Genomic DNA, 19,483 nt, shown 5'->3' on the forward strand with positions numbered 1-19,483 from the left:
CTGTGGTAGCTGGAGAGGGTGTACAAAATCCGCAATGGCGGCATCAGTGGGTTTGGGGATAGAGGATTCCTCCTTGAGATTATAAAGAGCACTATAATGAGAGCTAAAAGCATCTGCGATATGTTGGGGGTGCCATATCTTGTGATTCTAGTTTTCTTCACCCGTCTAGCAAGGAGTTTACCAGCACTACTACCACTGGAATAAAAGTTTGCTCTAGTTGGAAAGGTTTGTTTATCAAATTGATTCAGTAGAACCAATCTAAGGTCTGTTCTTAATTTAGAAATTTTGGAGGAAATAGATAAGGTAGGGTGGGCTTTATTTTGGGACTCTAACGTTCTAATCTGAGCTAGTAGTTGGATAACTTACTGGGACCTCTGCCTCTTAGCTAGTGCCCCCAGCTTCAAATGGACGCCCCTTATATAGGCCCTATGTGCATTTCACAAACAAAAAACATCGGTAACCGAGGAGGAATTTAAAGCAAAATATTCCTTCGTTATCATTGACAATTTTCACATTATGAGGCTGGAGCAACAGGGATACATTATTGCGCCACACATAGACATCAGACGGAAGGACCCTCTGAAATAGTTAAAGTAACTGGAGTGTGGTCCGACCACGTGATGTCATGAATGGCAGAATCAGCTATCCTGGAAAGAAGACATTTATCAGCTATAAACAAGTAAATCCTAGAGTAAGGACTACTTATGAGGTGGTGAGAAATAAGTGTAATCCTTCTCAGAAGCATGTAAACATTGCCAAACATCGTAAACATCCTCCTCAGTGAGCAGAGCTTGAAAATTAGGGGAAGGTCTCTTGGAGGTGTTAGAGGAGTCCAAAGAGGCATCGGGGATCAAATTGAAATCGCCAGCAAGAAGGAGATAGCCTTGACGGATGGTGGAGAGTTTCTTAAGGACTTTACGCAGAAAGCGGATCTGGTGTGTATTAGGAGCATATAAGTAGGCGATGGTATAAATGGTTGAGTTAAGGGAGCACACGAATATGAGAACGGCCATTGGGTTAAAATAAGAATCCAGAAGCGAGAAACTAAGAGTCTCTGAACGCAATCAGGACCCGCGGGATTTCTTAGAGTAGTGGGCAGTAAATATATGAGGGAAACAGCTGTGCGACCATGATGGTGACTTTGAAGATTGGAGGTGTGTTTCTTGGATGCAAGGGACATCTACTGTCTGAGATTGAGCTTCTTTCCACATAAATCGCCTTTTAGTTGGGTGATTAAAGCCTTTAACGTTCAAGGATAGGATCTTCAAAGACATAGGAAAAGGGCTATTAGGGAGATGAACATATAGGCGTACTCACGGCGAGAAAGGACGAATATGGCGATGTTCTCAACAACGGTAGGCAACCATCTGAGACTTGGGATGTACACGAAGAACATGTAAGGAACCGTGCTTGGCTCATAATGTAAAAAGGAAAAAAAAAAACAAGTAAACTAACAATCGACTTTGTGTAAAAATAAAAATCCCTCGAAGGGAACAGTTCGCAGTGAGTGTTACTGCGCATAGCAACGGGGGGTATCACTGAGCAGTGGAGCTCCAGAGAGCCCTCTGGCCTGAAGGAAACAGATCGATTCAGTGAAGTACAGCAGGTCACTATTTCGTTTGTTTGGAGCTGCATTTACATGAAACAAGGCGCCTTTCAGAATCAGCCTCTGCAGGTGTGATATCAGCAGCGGGGAGACTGTTCCATACCTTTAGGAGAGATAGACCCTGTTTCAATGTGGATATAGTGTAAGATTCACCTTCCCTTGTTAAGATGAGCTTAGTAGGGTATCCCCAGCGATAGGCGATGCAGTGGTTTCTGTGAGCCTTGGTGATAGACAGGAGGCGTTGCCTAAGCAGCTTGGTGTGTTGGTATAGATCAGTAAAAAATTGTAGTTGGGCGTAGTTGGCGCATGGGATTTGAAGTATCCCGCACCATGCGTAGGAATTGACCTTTCACATGATAGAAGTAGACTTGCATCAAAACATCCCTATGTATTTTATCAGGCAAATATGTAGGTTTAGGGAGACAGTGGATGCGGTCAATTGTGATATCAACTTGTTGCGAGTGAGGAAGCACTGCTTTGAGGAGGGTGGCTGCATACTGCGGTAGATCGGACAAAGTGACAGATTCTGGTATGCCACGGATCTTAATGTTATTGCGTCTTGAGCGATCCTCAAGATCCGCAAGTTTAGATTTAACTCACTCCATCTCATCATCTCTATCATTGTGGTAGTCCACAAGGTCATTAAAGGTGTACACAAACTCCCCCATCTTATCTTCAATATGTGTGACCCTGTCTCCCAGCTGATTCAGATCCGTTGTAAATTGTGTTTATTAAGGATTGCATATCTGAATTCAAAGAACTTCTCAACGACATTACCATATCCTTAAGACATCCGACTGGATTAGAAATAGGGAAATCATCAATTGGGGCTACAAGTTCCCTGGTGTCGTCAAGGGATGCATTAAGCAAGCTCACCTCTACCTGGATTGCAGCCTGTGGTGACATTTGCGGCCTGGACTTCGCTGGGCTGCGCTCTGATAAGGACTTTGGATGTGGGTAGGATCCTGCAGTGAGAGAGGAGAGGCACTGGCAGGTTAGCATAAGGAGGCAGCTGAGGAAGCGCCAGACGAGCGCTTCTGAGAAGAGCCAGCGCCATCTTGGCCACGCTGTCTGCTCGAAGTAGTCAAGATATCTGATAGTTTCTTCGTGCAGCCGCCCGCCCTTTTCTTCCCCTTTAGACATCGCTGCAGAGTCGTGTAGCGTTTCCACCGGCTGGACAGCAGGATAAGTGACCTGCTGTGTCGCTTTGGGTTGCCTTAGGGCTCGATATTGAGCAGAGCTCCGAAGTAGCCGTCCATGCAGGACGCGCGCCGGCCACTCCCCCCTCTTTTTGGGGTTTTGAGCCAATACCAGATCACAAGGAAAAGAACAAAGCAGCTGTTTAAATATACACTGAGTGGCTAGATTATTATGGCCCATCAGTACTTCGTTGGGCCGCCTCGTGACTCTACGAGATGTTGAAAGTTGATGCTAGGAATCTGGCACTGCACTGTTGCCCTTCTGTTGTCTTGTACCAGTCTTGCCACTCTCCGTTCTGCCCTAACATTGACTAGTCGCTGACGGCCACAATTCACACGTTCAGACCCAGATTTTCGGCTGACAGTCCAGTCTTTAAACACTTTAACAACAGTTGCTCTTGAACATTTAACAAATTCTGCTGTTTTGCTGATACTCGCCCCATGGCTCCGAGCGCCAACAATCATCCCACGTTCAAAGGCTGTTAAATTGCGTTGTTTACCCATATCTTCAGAAAAAAATCACCTCTACTGTCGTGGTAAACAACCTGCTTCGCTATTTATAATGGTCTGGCCCTCTAGCAACTTCAGCGCGAAAATATAGCTAATTATAGCCAATTTGCCTACAAACGTCAGGTGGTCATAATAATCTGGCCACTCAGTATATAGTTGTCAAGGGGTTCTGGTGGACAACCCCAGGCTGCATTGGCCTATACATCAAGAGATTTTCTTAACTCTTTGTGTTCTATTTTCTTATATTTTATGAAGTTGGCCCTACTTCTGATCATATTAATTTGTGCTTGACTTTAACTTTAATAATTTAGAAGCTGTATAACTGTTACATGCATTTCTTTAAGTATTACACTGTCACAGTACCCATTTCATTTATGCATGTACTGTATATGTTTCTATGTATTTATACAGGGTTATTCACAAAAGGGTGAAGAGTTTGGAGAAGGCAGGAGAAGTGAACAATCTAGGACAACAAAGCTCAACTGGAAAGTGAGCTGAATTGGTCAATTTTTCCAATATCATGTATTTTAGCCTAGATTGTTTGTTTACTTCTCCAAACTCTTCACCCTTTTGTGAATAACCCCATAGTTTAGATTGTTTCTGTTTTGTGACTCCTAGAATGGGAAGCTTCTTTGCGGGCCCTGATAGCATGCCAATATTGCTAGTGATCACTTCCCCTTCCCCCCTATTGCACTTGATGTAATGCTTCTTTGTCTTGAAAAAACACAATTAAGCCTTCTTAAAACAGATGGTATTCACTGTCTCATTCCATCACATATGGAATATCCCAAAATGATAGCTCAGTTTTACTTCGGCATTGATGGATTGAGACACTTGGCCGCTTCCTTTCATCTCCTATAGTTTTCCCCATAAAGATTTCCCCACACTGGCTTATTTTACTGCCCCTTTTCCAAGTCCATAAAAAGGCATCACTTTCTTGCAGTGAAACTTCCGTTTCTTGTGTAGTCTGCATTCTGTCTTCTATATTACATAATTTGACTTTGTAATGTTTGTGACAGTTGAATGGAACAAAGGATTCTGGTGAGGATATCTCTAAACTACAATCTCTAGGAGTTGTAACATGATTCGGTAAAGTTAGTTATCGACCGCTGATGAAACATGTAATTTGTTATGGTTTATGGTACACAGTGGCATGATATAATCAAGGGTAATCATACAATATTCCTGTGGCTTTGTAACTAATTGCTGTTACTTGCTTATTTTTTTAGCTAACCTCAAATGTAACCAGTTGTTCCTAGATTAAAAAGTTAGTCTCTACTCTTCAGGATTAGTTACAGGGAACAATAATTACACTGTATAGAAGGTGTGCTGATGTAAAAATGAATATTTAAAGGTACCGTATCTTATCAAGAGCTGAACAAAAACGAAATAGAGAATACTGTTGCAGGCTTTTTAGGTACCCAAAAGATGTATCCATCTGTACACGTTTACATAAAATCATTTCATTTCGAAATCACTTTTAGTAAGATTCCAACACCATCAACATTTACTGTTGGCTCTATACAACACACATACAATTTTATTATGGATTAAGCTAATATTATTATTACTGTTATGTTTAGCTTGGGTCTAAAGTTAAAATTTTCAATGAAATGTGCAAATCTTTGGTGTACAGCTTTTAATTTAAAATGTCCTCCTAGGCATTTGGCTTAGGTTTTATGTAATAAATTGTATTTAATTTCTATCATGAAGAGATTAAAAGTCAATTTACGTTTTTTTTTCTGTTTACTTTAGGCTGGTGTTTGGGAAACCTTACTAACCTCATTACAGATACTTATCAGAGATAACCATCCTCTCAAGGTGTTTAATATAAAGCAGTTTCTAAAAGCCAGAGTGGTACATCATTTCTTGCTTGCTTGTCAGATTCTTCAGGTAATTTGGACTTTTATCAATCTCAATGTTAGCCTGTCATTTTCATCCTGAGTGTTTAACAAGGTATTAGAACCCGTGCTAGCCTTACTATGCTCCCAGGGTATTCTTATTGTGGGGGTACCTAGACAATATCCTATTGAGGGAACAGTTGGCACTATTTCTGATTGACAATGTGATACGGACGGTCCAGTCCTTAAAAAGATTCAGCTGGATCAGGAACCTTCAGAATTCGGGGCTGGAACCAAAACATCTCTTGGAAAATCTGAATCTCATTGTAGCTACAACTTAAGCCAGAATTGTTTTTCCCACGGTAAATCTTCTGATGCCCTTCTTCCACAATCAGTCTCTACAGTTCAGGAGCCATCCTACTCTGCAATTCTGCATGGGAGTTTTGAACTTTATGGTAGTCTACTTCAAGACAATGCCATTTGCTCAGTCTTACTCCAGACATCTACAACACAAGATTCTGTCATTGTGGGACAAATCAGTTTAATCTCTAGACAAACCCCCTCACCGAAGACCAGGTTATCTCCTGTTTGGGGGTTCAGAAATAAGGCTCTGGTGTCGGGGAAATCCTTCCTCCCATGGTGTTTTAAGAGCCTAACAATGGATGCCAGCCTGCAGGGCTGAGGAGCAGTCCTAGATCCTTGTCAATGCAGGGAACTTGGATGACAGAGAAATCTGGTCTCCCATTCATTCTGGAGCTCGAAGCGATTAGGTTGCTCCTTCAACATTGGGCACCCCATCTGGAGTCATTAGGGAAAAGATAAAAGTCTTGCTGTGGCACAAGAAGTAGAAAGAATTCAAGCCTAGGCAGAACCCTAACTTCCAGGCTTGTCCACTGCTCACATTCCAAGCTTAGACAATTGGCAGGCAGACTGCCTGTAGCGTCTGGATCTGGAAGAGTGGTCTCTAAACCTTCAAGTATTTCCACACAGGATGTGGACCTCCTGGCCTCCATGTTTAACAACAAACTGGACACGTTTGTCTCCAGATGCAGAGATACTCTGAGGATTATCAGTATCTTAAAGATGAACTCCAGGAATAAAAAAAGTTAACCCTTGCGGTAGGGATACCCCCACGCTTCAAGGGTTAACTGCTCGTTTTGGTCTAGGGGCTAAAATAAAAAATGCACACCTGATCCTCAATTCTGCTTAGCTGCTAGATCAGTCCCCCAGCCCTCTCCTTCCCCGGGCTTGGGCGGTCTAAGCCCCACTGACGTTATCACTTCTTCTAATGCAGTCCATTCACCTGCATTAGACATGTGGACGCTGAGGAACATACCACAGCCAGAGCAGAGGAGGTGAGCACTCCCACTACAGGAATGATCATCAGGTGAATATTTATGTATTCCAGCCCACAGAGAAAAATGAGCAGTTACCTTTCTACATACCTCCTTTAAATTATAACAGAGGTGGCTTTATTAGAATGAATGAAAATTTTATTTGACATATAACACTGAGGTAGAACAGAAGTATATAGGCGAGCACCATGAATTCTGATCCAAAAGCAAGACGACTATAATGGATTGTTTTGATTGACAATATTGGGTAATTCCATGACTGTTACTGAGCCCATAGATAATATATTTCAAAGGGGACTTAACTACATATAAATGAAGCTTTTAAAGGTGTCATGATTTCTTTGGTGTGCGCCATTTGTTGTTCGTTCTCATCAGGGTTTACAATTATTACTTTAAAATCTTTTTATATTAGGAACACAGAGAAGAACATATTACATCTATTCCTCAAGATGTCTGTGTATCGTATATCAGGATCATTGAGGAAGTACTTGGATCTCCTCCAGAACTAGATCTTCTTCAGTTAATCTTCAGTTTCCTCTTGGCAGTTCACCCACCAACAAACACTTATGTTTGCCACAATCCTAACAATTTCTTCTTCTCTCTACACATTGGTAAGAGGTTTCCTTTTTATGTAATAAATATATTATTACAGTCCGTTATCTAGTTTAACTATTGCAATAAATGTTTAACATTTTAATGTTCTCAGTCACCATATTCTGTCTAAATGCAGTGCCTAATTAAAAATATTGCAAAGGTGGGTTTTTCTTTAATTGGTGGATGATTTGTAATGTACAACTAACGGCTCCTGTATAGCAGTCTAAACAGGAACCAAATCCGGTTACTTTTAAAAATGCCCAAGCCTCCTCAACTGAGGCTTCTCTGGCTAAGCCTAATCCACCTTTGTGTCTTACATGTTCCCCTCCTCCCAGACACTGCAGCCCACAGTGAGAAGCTTTCAGCAAGAGAGGCAGTGCTGTCAATCCACAAAGCTGTGGGCAGGACTAGGTGTGACCAGATCCTGACTGACCAGCTACAGTCGATGCTGACAGCTACGCCCCTAAAACATTTTTTCTTCTCACTGTAGTGCATGCAGGCAAAGTCTTTGAGAAATGCAGCTTGGCTCTGAACCCGGCTTCAGAATGAAGAGAAAACTGTAACCATGGGTTCACACGGTGCGTTTGACGAATGTGCATCGATAGTCGTCAACATGTGTTGTGTTAGGACAGCCCATTTATTTGAACACACCAAAAACGGTGCATGCATATTTATTTTTTTGTAACCGTGCACCAAAACACGTGGTAGTGCACTGTTATGCATTGTGGTGCATGACTGTGTAATGCGGTCCTATTGTTGTTGGCACTGCAGCACATCAATACACAATGCATGTTACCACAGTGCAACAGTCTGAACCCAGCCCATGAACCTATAATTAAATGCACCAGCACATATCTTTTGGGAGGCCATAGTTCTACTTTAAACATATTTTTTTTCTGGCACAGGTATTATATCCACATAGTTTTCTGTTTCCAAAGTCGTTTCATACTGTACATTACACTAATAAGAGAAGTGTGATGTCACTAGCATTCAAGCTAGTCTTTGAGCTGGAGGCACTTACCTTTTGTAGTAGGTTCCTCTTTGAGGTTAACTGCTCATTTTATCTAGGGGAAGATGAGTGAGGTGAAATATTTAAATATTTCTTCAATCATCTGGGGCTTTCTTCCACTGTCTGATTATGTGATGTTGTCCTGCATTGCATGTAATGATGTCAGAGTGTCTGACCGCTCAGTTCCCGCATTGAAGAGAAATAGCTTCAGGGGACTGGTTGTGCAGCACAGAAGAAGCCTGTTGGAGTGAGGAATAACATTTAGTATTTGACCTTCTACCAATCCCTTTAGACAAAACTAGCAGTCAACTTTTGCAGTGTGACAGGGGACCCATTTACAATGGTAGCCTTTTCTTCAGCCCGGACTTAACCTTTAGCACCGTGGATTTTTAAAAAAAAATTCTGAATCCCTCTTGTAAAATAGTTATTACATGTTGATCCTGCAAGTATATCTGTTATTTTTCCATTTCCTGCAGCAGATTGACAATGCTATTCACTCTGCTGTGCAACTCCCTGCAACATTGTTACCCTGTGGACAGGGTAGTTTTGGATGGACATGTCATTTTTGAGATTGACTTTAAAGAGTCCACCAATTTACTGTCTCCCAAAACAGTTACTTTAAAAGCATTCAAACTGTCAAGGTTGTCCAGTGTGCTTATTTCAGCTTTCAACTTTCAAGCCTTCAAATATCTGGTGTCATAGCTGAATGAAACTTGGAAGCAGAGAAAGAGGACTTTTTTCCTCTTTCATGGAGGATGTGTTCTGTTGTCTACAGAAATTAACAGGGCAGGGCTAAACACTGCAGCAGAAGCAGAGGCCATTGGATATTTTATTCATGGATATTTGTTTTGCACTTGTCAAACGTATAACAAAACACTTTCAATAGCATATTTAACAGAACGTGAGCAAGCAAAAAGGAGACTTTCATTGTTAGAGTTTACATGCACTTTTAAATAAACCTTAAAACTTTATGGCTGTTGGCCCTGGTTCACACCCAGGCGTTTTTAAACAATAGAAAATGCGCTTCCAAACACCCAACATAAGAAATCCCATGATTTTCAATAGCCTGTGTTTACACCTGAGCAGCAAAAAACCAGCAGCAAAATGCCAAACACAGAAATAAAGTACATGAGCGTTTGGCAGTTTTTTAGCTGTTTTTTAACCCATAGACTTCAGTAGAAACACCAGGAAACATGCGGCAGAAGCATGTTGCACGTTTGTACGCTGAGCGCAATGTTTCTTAGGCAGCCAATCAAAACGTGCGTCTTCATGTGCGTGCGTGCATACAAAAGCGCAAAAAGGATGACGCGTTGGTGTGAACGGGGCCTTACAGTGGTGCAGGATATCATTAGTAGCCCATGGAATGCTTTCACATGTGCTTTCATATGATGTATGTGATAGTAGGACAGAAGTCAAAAGTAATTGTTATGGCAATAGATGTTGGATCTGTTTAACACTCAAAAAAAGGAGGAAAAAAAAAAAAAAGATTGGTCATCCCTACAATTATTCCTTACCTTTATTTTGTTATCCAATTCTACAACTGTATTTTGACTGCATCTGTATATAGAAATTGCTACTGTAAATATGAAAATATTAATACACTTTTTAATGTAGGCATAACGTTTTGTATTTTTACATCAAATTGTTCCCACTTTATTATTATCATTAATGTTCCACTTTGTTTCACAATAGACGACAAGATATTTCAAGAAAAACTAAAATCATTTATAAATCAGAGACATTCTAGCCTTGGAGGACAATCTGCTGTAGGTCATGTGTTTTCAAGCAAAAGCCCCTCAGAGTTTTCAGACTCACTGGAGAAAGGTAATGCAAAAGTTTGCATCCAATAATAAAAATGGGGTACAGTATTTTGTTAATCATACACTATGGTACACAGAATCTTAACCGTAGGCTATATGCAGCTACTTCAGGTGATTGGACACTGGCAAAAAGAAAAAGCTGCAAGGACAGCCCCTATATAATGGCAAGTCTCAGTTTTTTGCTAGTGTCCATAGGTGATGGGTATTTTTGCTCTACTGAGAGAAGAATACTTCTTTCCTTGTTTGTTTTGCATTTTTTCCAAGATAATTCTATCATGTTCTAGTTGTACCATAGCTAGTGTGCTTCCTTTCTTGCAGCTTTCTGGATTGGTTGACTCCTCAGCTAAACCTTGGGGGGACCTTTCCCTCACCTCACCTCACTTGGAAGAAGATGCAAGGCCAGCACTTGCCTGAACGATTACATCTGTGGCATGCAGGTCATGACACTTTTACTATGTGTTGCTGCCTTAAGGAGCAGGCCGGAGACACTTTAAATTTTACCTTGCAGCCCTAAAGTACAGGCTGTGATTCTTTGTTTGTTCTTTGCAGTGATGAAGTAAGGGCTTCAACACTTCCTCATTTTCTCACAGCCCCTAGGGAAAGAGCCAGCCATTTTGTGTATTTGGTACCCTTAGTCTCCCCATTTTGTTAAAGCCCTGGTCCTAGAGGATGGGGGCCTGTCAAACCCAGTCATTCTACACTCCTGAAAGCTAGGAAGTTGACTTATGGCAAAATGTACCATTGCACCAAGAAGGCTTGCTTTGCGTGGTGCAAGGATTGGAAGTTCCACTCTAGAAAGTTCTCCATGGGACAGTTTCTATCCTTCCTCCAGTCTGGTTTGGATCAGTGTGTAGCTTTGAGTACAATCGGGGGACAAATCCCATCCCTAGTTATCCTTTTTCAAAGGTCCCTTGCCTCTCACTCCTTGGTGAAGGCTTTTGGACAGGGTGTCACTCGCATTGCTCCACCTGTAAACTCACTGGTGACAAAGTTGGATCTCTGCCTGGTTGTTTTGGCCCTTCTAAGGCTTCCCTTTGAAGCAATAGGCAATATTCTCTTATTTGACCTCACTCGCAAGGTGGCCTTTCTTGTTGCGATCACCTCTGCAAGGCGGTTCTCAGAGTTAGTGACCTAATCCTGTAAAGAGCCTTTCTAGTATTACACATAGACAAGTTTGCGATGAGGCTTAAGGCCTCCTTTCTCCCGACAGTTTTATACTCCTGCTTTAACCAGGACATTGTCCTTCCATTCTTGTTCTGCTCTGAACATACCAAGGAAATTTCCCTCCACTGTCAATGCATGGCATATGCTGTTGAGACTCTCTGCTACAGTTTCCTTCTGGCAATAGGATTGCCTCTTTGTTCTCCCTGTGAGTTCACGTAAGGCGCTCTAGCGAGCCCTTCTCTTGCAATAATCTGCCAGTAATACAAGAGCTGAAGTAAAAAGTGAATATATATGGTAGTTGCTGTCATACATGCCTTTGAAGAAAAATGGTCAAACTGATTATAAACCTCTGCAGTACATTTATGTGTATTGGTATGGCAAAAACTTCTGGGTAGTGCTAAAAGATGCTCTTTCTGCCCTCTGCGCATTTTATAGGTTAATGAGGCAGGCTATAATAGTGATGGGTTAATAGGTATGTGCTGGGGAATTGGTAAGCATGCTGCGATAGAAGTGTTGAAGCTTTGGCTGCAAAAAAAGCCTGATATTGAAGTGAAGCAGGAGGCACTGATAGCTGCTGCAGGTATATGCAGACAGTTATGGGAGCCTGCACTTCACACCTATCATTAGCTTTTAGGTTTGGTAAAGTGACAGTCTCCTTATATTGATCAACACTTGGGCAGAGAAAGGATATTGTAAGTAACGCAATTAGTTATTATTTTACCAATTTCTATTATCTTTTACTTTAAAAGAGGAACTTCTTGGGCATGTTAACTTATAGTTTTTGGCAATTTCATTAGTTTATGCTTTACAAGTGAAAAACTTGTGTTTTTCAGAAGCACTTGTTTCAGAGTTTTTAAAAATAAAGAATAATTATACTACCCAAATTCCAAAAAAGTTGGGATGCTGTGTAAAATGTACATAAAACCAGAATGCCGTGATTTGCAAATCTCATAAGCCCATATTTTATTCACAATAGGAAATAGAAAACATATCATCATATCATTTTAATTGCGCAATAGTCCTGGGTCTTCTTGTATTTTCGTTTAAAGATGCACCAAATATTTTTAATTGGTGCACTGCAGGCAGGCCAGCTAAGCGCCCGGACTTTTCTACTGTGAAGCCATTCTGTTGTCATAGATGCAGTATGCGGTTTAGCATTGTCCTGCTGAAATATGCAAGACCTTCCTTGAAAAAGACATTGTCTGGATGGGAGCATACACTGCTCTAAAACCTGGATATATCTTTCAGCATAGATGTTACCTTTCCAGATATGCAAGCTGCCCATTCCATATGCACTAATGCACCCCCGTAAGCCAGAAGATCCCTGTCCTCTTTAGCCCGGAGGACGCGGAGCCCGTTGTTTTCAAAAGGAATGTAAAATTTGGATTGGTCTGACCACAGAATAGTTTTCCACTTTGCAAAAGACCATTTTAAGTGAAATTTGGCCAGGAGAAGATGGAGTCGTTTCTGGATCATGTTCAGATATGGCTTCTTCTTTGCATGATAGAGCTTTAACTTGCTCGTTTTGGATGGCATGGCAAATTGTGTGAATGAGAAAACTTCATCTGCCCATCTTTACTTCTGAGACACTCTGACTCTCTAAAGCTGCCCACACTTCTTACAATTTATCTGCAGATTTTTTGTGGTCAGATGGAAAAGGTGCAACAGATTCCTCCATCTACATTTAACTGTGTGGATGGAGTAATCTCCACCTGGGCCAATCTGTTGCACTTTTTCCATCTGACCACAGAAAATCTGCAGATAAATTGTAAGGTGTGTGGGCACCTTAAGATGCTCTTTTTATACCGAATCATCATGTTACTGACCTGTTGCCAAATAACCTAATTAGTTGCAAAATGTTCTTCCAGCTCCTCCTTGTTAGTACCACTTAAGTGCCAGCTTTTTGTTGCCCTGTCCTAACTTTTTTGAGACATGTTACTGCCATCAATTTCAAAATTAGCTTATTTTTTTCTTCAAATGGTACATTTTCTCTATTTAACCCTTTAATGGCTAAGCCCTCCGGAACGTTTTGCACCTCAGCTGGCCACACCATTTTTGCCATTTTTTTGTTTATCTACTGCTGCATTGCTAGCGTTTGTAAAAGGCCACCCAAACCATATATTTTCTGAAAGCACATGCCCGGTAGAATAAAAAGATAGTTCTACTAATTTTGTAGGTCCTGCAATAATTATGCAAATGTTTGTCAAATCAATATTAAACCAATAAAAATACACAATTCAATTGATAAAAGCACACTAAAATCAGAATCGGTGCACACAAAAAAAACTTCTGACTAAATCTAAAACCATAAAACTGTATTGAGTTAATAAATAACAAATATATGTAAATTTTAAATTGGGCCTTTTTGCGAAACGGTAAAAAAATTAATGCAAAACTGTAAATAGGCGACTTATGGTAATCGTTTGTGTGTTGTGTTGTCATAAAATTACACAGGTGTACATTTAAACGCTTTACCATGTACTGCCACAGTTAAATTAATGTTATTTTGAAAAGAGAACAAAAATCAAGCACTGTGATGCATTATAACAGCGCATCGCTGTGCATGGTGTACACCAGGCCTCAAAATTTCCACTTGCCCCATCGCAATTTGTGAGTGAAAATTGCGTGGGGGCGAGTGGAATGCCATGGAGGGGGTGCGCTGCCGGCAGATCCTGAGATCGAACACTACTGCCGCTTCCGAGCGTTGATTGCTGGCTTTGTGTTCACTCCTCCTGGAGGAGGAGAATCAGATTCGGCTGTCTTCGGCTCTTTCAGGCACCTGCAGACTTCCTCCGCCCAGCTCAGCTGCCATAACCTGGAAGGAAGCCTGCAGAGTTACTATTGGACAGACAGAAACTAATGCCGCGCGGGATGTGAAAAGAAAGGAGAAAGAAGAGGGCACCTGAATACCACCTAAATGAACTGTAAGTCCCTTTTCTTTCTTCCTTATACTGCTGACCTCTGCATTGTGTGTTGCAGCGCTGACCTCTGCATTGTGTGTTGCAGCGCTGACCTCTGCATTGTGTGTTGCAGCGCTGACCTGTGCGATGCAGCGCTGACCTGTGCGTTGCAGCGCTGACCTGTGCGTTGCAGCGCTGACCTGTGCGTTGCAGCGCTGACCTGTGCGTTGCAGCGCTGACCTGTGCGTTGCAGCGCTGACCTGTGCGTTGCAGCGCTGACCTGTGCGTTGCAGCGCTGACCTGTGCGTTGCAGCGCTGACCTGTGCGTTGCAGCGCTGACCTGTGCGTTGCAGCGCTGACCTGTGCGTTGCAGCGCTGACCTGTGCGTTGCAGCGCTGACCTGTGCGTTGCAGCGCTGACCTGTGCGTTGCAGCGCTGACCTGTGCGTTGCAGCGCTGACCTGTGCGTTGCAGCGCTGACCTGTGCGTTGCAGCGCTGACCTGTGCGTTGCAGCGCTGACCTGTGCGTTGCAGCGCTGACCTCTGCATTGTGCGTTGCAGCGCTGACCTCTGCAACGTGCGTTGCAGCGCTGATCTCTGCAACGTGTGTTACAGAGCTGACCTCTGCATTGTGCGTTGCAGCACTGACCTCTGCATTGTGCGTTGCAGCACTGACCTCTGCATTGTGCGTTGCAGCGCTGACCTCTGCATTGTGCGTTGCAGCGCTGACCTCTGCACTGTGCGTTGCAGCGCTGACCTCTGTAATGTGTGTTACAGCGCTGATCTCTGCAACGTGTGTTACAGCGCTGACTTTTACAGAGCTGACCTCTGTAATGTGCATTACTGACCTCTGTAATGTGCGTCACAGCACTGAGCTCTGTAATGGGCGTTACAGTGCTGACTTCTGCAACGTGCGTTACATCGCTGACCTCTGCAACGTGTGTTACAGCGCTGGTGTGTTTAGGGGCGGAGTTAGGGCTAGGGAAGGGTAGGGATTAGGTGGGGCAACTGGTGGCGAGTAACTCTTAGGGCCTGGCTAGTAGCTCAGGATGTGAAATTTTGAGCCCCCCCTGTTGCACGTGTATAATATGTGTGTGTGTGTGGGGGGGTGTTTTATTTAATTTTAAAAAAAAATTAGTTACTTATTTTGTTTTTATTTATTTTTTACTGTTGGGGAGCGGGCGTCAGGGAAATATCAGGGGTCAATACAGATCCCTTACAGTCACTTTTTGAAAGCGAAATTGAGGACACAGAGTCCTCGATTTTCTTTTTCTGCAGCCTCAGCACTCAATGAATGGGAAGCACTCAGTACAGAGGCTTCCCATTCATTCAGAAACTGTTGATAGTAAAATATTTACTATAACCAGTTTCTGAATGGGGAGAAGTCTCTACAGTGAGTGCTACTCCCCATTTAGAAATTCATGAATGAACAGGAAGTGATATAAATCACATCCTGTTCATTCATAACTGGGGACACATGGTACTCTGTGTCCCCAGTTATTTACAAACATTGGAATGATCAAACGATCACTCCATAGTTTTTCCTTCACACTGAGGATTGGTAAATGTCACAGATATTTACCGATCCTGCCCTTGGCCACGCACATAGCCGCTGTCATCCGGAAACTGACAGGATGACAGCGGCTGCTCTTTCCTCCCCACTGGGCTGCTCTCATGCCGCTCGATCACCGTGATCAAGCGGCTCGCTCCGCCGCCCCCCCCCCGCCGCCCATTTATCTTCAGATCCCCGCTGCCTCAGCCCATACAGGCGTGGGAGAGCAGCGGGGATCAGAGGAGAAGCATGGAGCGACTCCAGGCGGGGGGGAGAAGGCGACAGGTGCCGGCGGGGGGAATTTAGGTTAATAGCTGTCATCAGCGGCTTCTCAGTCGCTGATGACAGGTATTATTTCAAAGGGGACCGTCGGGGGAACCGTTGGTCAGTCAGTAAAGCGGCCATGAGCTTATAGCAGAAGGGAGAAAGTCACCAACGTAAGGCTTACTGAGCAGGCCAGCTGGAAACAGTTTTGTACCGCCGTAAGCCTTACGCCGGTGGTAGCGAAAGGTTTAAACATTTGATGTGTGTTCCATTTTCTATTGTGAATAAAATATGGTTTTATGAGATTTGCAAATCATTGCATTCTGTTTTTATGTAGATTTTACAGTGTCCCAATTTTTGGGGAATTGTGGTTGTACAAATACTGTATAATTTACACATAATAACACTGTAGAAAATGTAATGGAATTTAAGAGTATAATAATTATTGAAACTAATTTACTGGTACATTATTTGTTCCAATATGTTACTATTATGTAATTGCTACTGTTTTAGTATTGGCCTAGGCAGGACTTCTGCCATTTCCAAGTATAGGTTACAGCGACCATTTTTTCAACAGATTCTTTGCCCATCTTATTAATAGCGTAAGAAACTATAAACTAAATCCTATGTAGCATTGTGTTTGAGGGGAAAAAATGACAGTACAGCAGTATAGCAGATATGTCCATTAATCCAGAGTCAAATCTATTGTGTCAGCATTGCTGCAAAACTACATCACATATTTGCCCAAATATTTTTCCCCAAATATCATATATATGATATAACGCCATATAATATACGGTAGGTAGATTGTGTCTTGTGTGTCCATGTCTAGCAAACTTGTAAAAATATATATGTATATATAAATTAATTAAAAGAAATAATATCTTGCTTATATATTTTCTCCTAAAGGTACTGATGTCGCAATGTTTTCATCACAACAGCATATACATCTCTCTGTGTCAGAAAGGTCACGTTCCAAGAGTTTGCCTGCGTCACCTTCATGCGTACCTAAAGTATATCCAAAGACATTAGAAGGGAGCCTCTTTAAAGGTGGAGTTGACTTAGCACAGTCTATGGAGAATGACAAAACCAATGAAGACATAATCTGCAGTTCTGAGAACAGATTGGATGTGCTGAAAAGACAGGAAGAACAGTACATCAGCAGCTGCGAGTCAGCACAGACAGTATGTGATTCCTTGATGCCTCCTGATTGTATCAGGGTTACGGAGCCTTCTAAGGAGGAATTTGGTCAGTCAGACATAAGTTTGGAGATTACAACTGATGATTCTGGCAAAGTAACACCATGTGAAAGTGCTGGAGAGGTATTTTTGCAGCGTCCTCGTATTCTTAAAGGAATTTCCTCTTCTAGGAAAGGACAGAGTAATATTGCCAGCTTCGGTTTAGCTTTTCCTTCTAGTGGATCTCTATCTAGTACAAGCTGGACAGATGTTTCTGAGAAGAAAAACTCTGAAGAATGGGGTAGTTTTCCTTTCTCCCCAGTATTTGATCTTACGTGTAGAGATTCAGTCCAAGTGGATGGAAGGTAACGTTTTCTTTTTCTACTTCTGTAATGTAATAGTAGAATATCAATTTCCCCAATTGAGCAGGCCTCATCAAATACATTTTCAAGTATAAATTGTTATTGGAGGTGATGAAAACATTGGCACATGCTGAAGCTGAAGTACAGCAAAAAATTACAAGAAAAATATTTATTTGCCATCACAAGGAGTTGCAAGAACAGAGCTGCATGGCTACAGGAATGACATAGGTGATGAGTAATGTGGTGACTTCTTCATTTGTACCTCTGTGCACCTACTTAGTGGGGGGACCAGTTTTTTCCAGGTTCAGAGGTTATCTTTAGTTTTGTATATATGAAAATTAATATGCTGCTTACTATTCACACCTTGAAGATACTAACCTAGATGTGCCCTTCTAGCTCGTTTTTCAGTTCTTACATTCAGCTGCCCTGAATGCAAAGTACTTTCTAAAAATGAAAGATCTGCTTATTTACTGAGGCCTCCCTTTCCCCTTGTATCCATTCCAAATTGCTAAGTTTGGAGAGAAAAAAATGTGCTTAAAAGGTTTTTTCCTTTTTTTGGAGGCAAAGGTGACATCACCATCCTTCTAGTGAGGTTTCATGGAATGATTAGTAGCCCTAATCTCGCAAGAAGGCGCTCCTGAATTGTGCTGGAGCATCATTTTTTCCCCCAGTGTTTTGACATGGAATAAGCAGACCTTGCTTGTAGTGCAAAGTCCACTTTAAGGTCTCCCTATCCCCTGAAAGAAAGGAATCAAGGCTCTTTTTTTTTGTGGCGGTGAAGGTTTTTGCTTAGGGTATTTCTACAGCTTTCCTCTCCAGTTATTAGGGGTTAACCTAAAACTAGGTTGTTTTTGTTTTTTTTTAGAATTGGTCTGGATTTGGGCTAAGTCTTGGCACATTCTTGCTAAAGCGTTTGTATTCAGGGACATTGTAGGCAACGTATCGAGGGCCTCAAGTGCAGCCATGGACACTTTCACTGCAATAGCAGTTGGAGAGCAACTCAACAGCGAAAAAAGTTTGGTCCTGATGCATTTTTTATCGCAATGAACACTGAAGAGAGAATGGTTATAAAATAAGCCCCATGCTTGGTATTAGTGACCACAATATTAACCCTCATTATTGGTGTCAGTGACCACAATAATAACCCCCAGCCTTGGGGTCACTGAGTAGAAAAATAACACCAAGCATGTCAGGGCCCGCAATACTAACCCCTAACCCTGGTGTCAGTGGCCACAATAATAACCTCCAGCATTGGTGTCATTGGCTGCAATAATACCCCTGGCATCGGTTTCATTGGCCACAATAATAACCTCAAGGATTGGTGTCTGTGACCACAATAACCCCCAGCATTGGTGTCTGTGACTGCATTAATAATGCCCTTCATTGGTGTCGGGGGCTACAATAAATATCCTGCAACATTGGTGTCATTGGCTGCAATAATAACCCGCAGATGTTCAGTGGCAGTATTATTTTATACATTTAATACTTTGGTAGTTAGTGGTTTCTCACCTGACTGCAAGCTCCCATGTACTTTTTTGTACTGTTGGGTAGTGATCACTCCACCAGTACCAGCTGTATTTACACACTGGGTGCTGAAACAGAGAGCATTCCTGCACCTGGGGCTCTTCGAAATTCCCTCAGGTGCCTAAAAGCATGCAGACCCAGTGTAGGACGCAGCGTGCCAAACACAGAGAATTGGCAGGCTGTATGTTGGGCACCAGGGTTCTAGGATATAGGCATTAAAATTATTTCTGGCAGCGTTGTGAGTGTGACATACACTGCTAAAGGCCTTAGCGCTCTCCCTATTAACGTAAAACACTGTTTTAGAGATGGAGAAACTTTGTTTACAAAAGGAACAGTGATAATGCTGCTCATCATTCACATATTGCTAATATCACATGTTTAAGTAAATCTGATATTACTGCACACCTGGGATCTAGAGGCTTCCCTTGCTCTAATTGTCGGAGGAGGGCATATTGCGCACCTCATGAATATCTGTATAGGAAAATTAAACATGCAATATAACAGGATACATATATTTTATACATCCTTTTATTGAAAAGATTTATTATGAATATGACTTACTCCATTTTTATAGCACATTGAATGATATAGATATTTGACATTAAT

At 42.0% G+C, this 19,483-nt stretch overlaps 1 protein-coding gene across 1 annotated transcript in view; it reads left to right on the top strand.

Moving 5' to 3' along the window:
- LYST (lysosomal trafficking regulator) overlaps positions 1-19,483 on the top strand; it is a 214,811-nt gene that overhangs the window by 102,031 nt on the left and 93,297 nt on the right. Inside the window, exons 18-21 of the mRNA XM_018557714.1 lie at positions 5,071-5,208; positions 6,924-7,122; positions 9,807-9,938; positions 16,723-17,356. Of these exons, the coding sequence (XP_018413216.1) occupies positions 5,071-5,208; positions 6,924-7,122; positions 9,807-9,938; positions 16,723-17,356 (1,103 nt within the window). The remainder of the gene's footprint in view (positions 1-5,070; positions 5,209-6,923; positions 7,123-9,806; positions 9,939-16,722; positions 17,357-19,483) is intronic.

The sequence above is a fragment of the Nanorana parkeri genome, unplaced genomic scaffold, assembly GCF_000935625.1.
Source record: "Nanorana parkeri isolate BGI_ZX_2015 unplaced genomic scaffold, ASM93562v1 scaffold296, whole genome shotgun sequence".
Classification (NCBI taxonomy): domain Eukaryota; kingdom Metazoa; phylum Chordata; class Amphibia; order Anura; family Dicroglossidae; genus Nanorana; species Nanorana parkeri.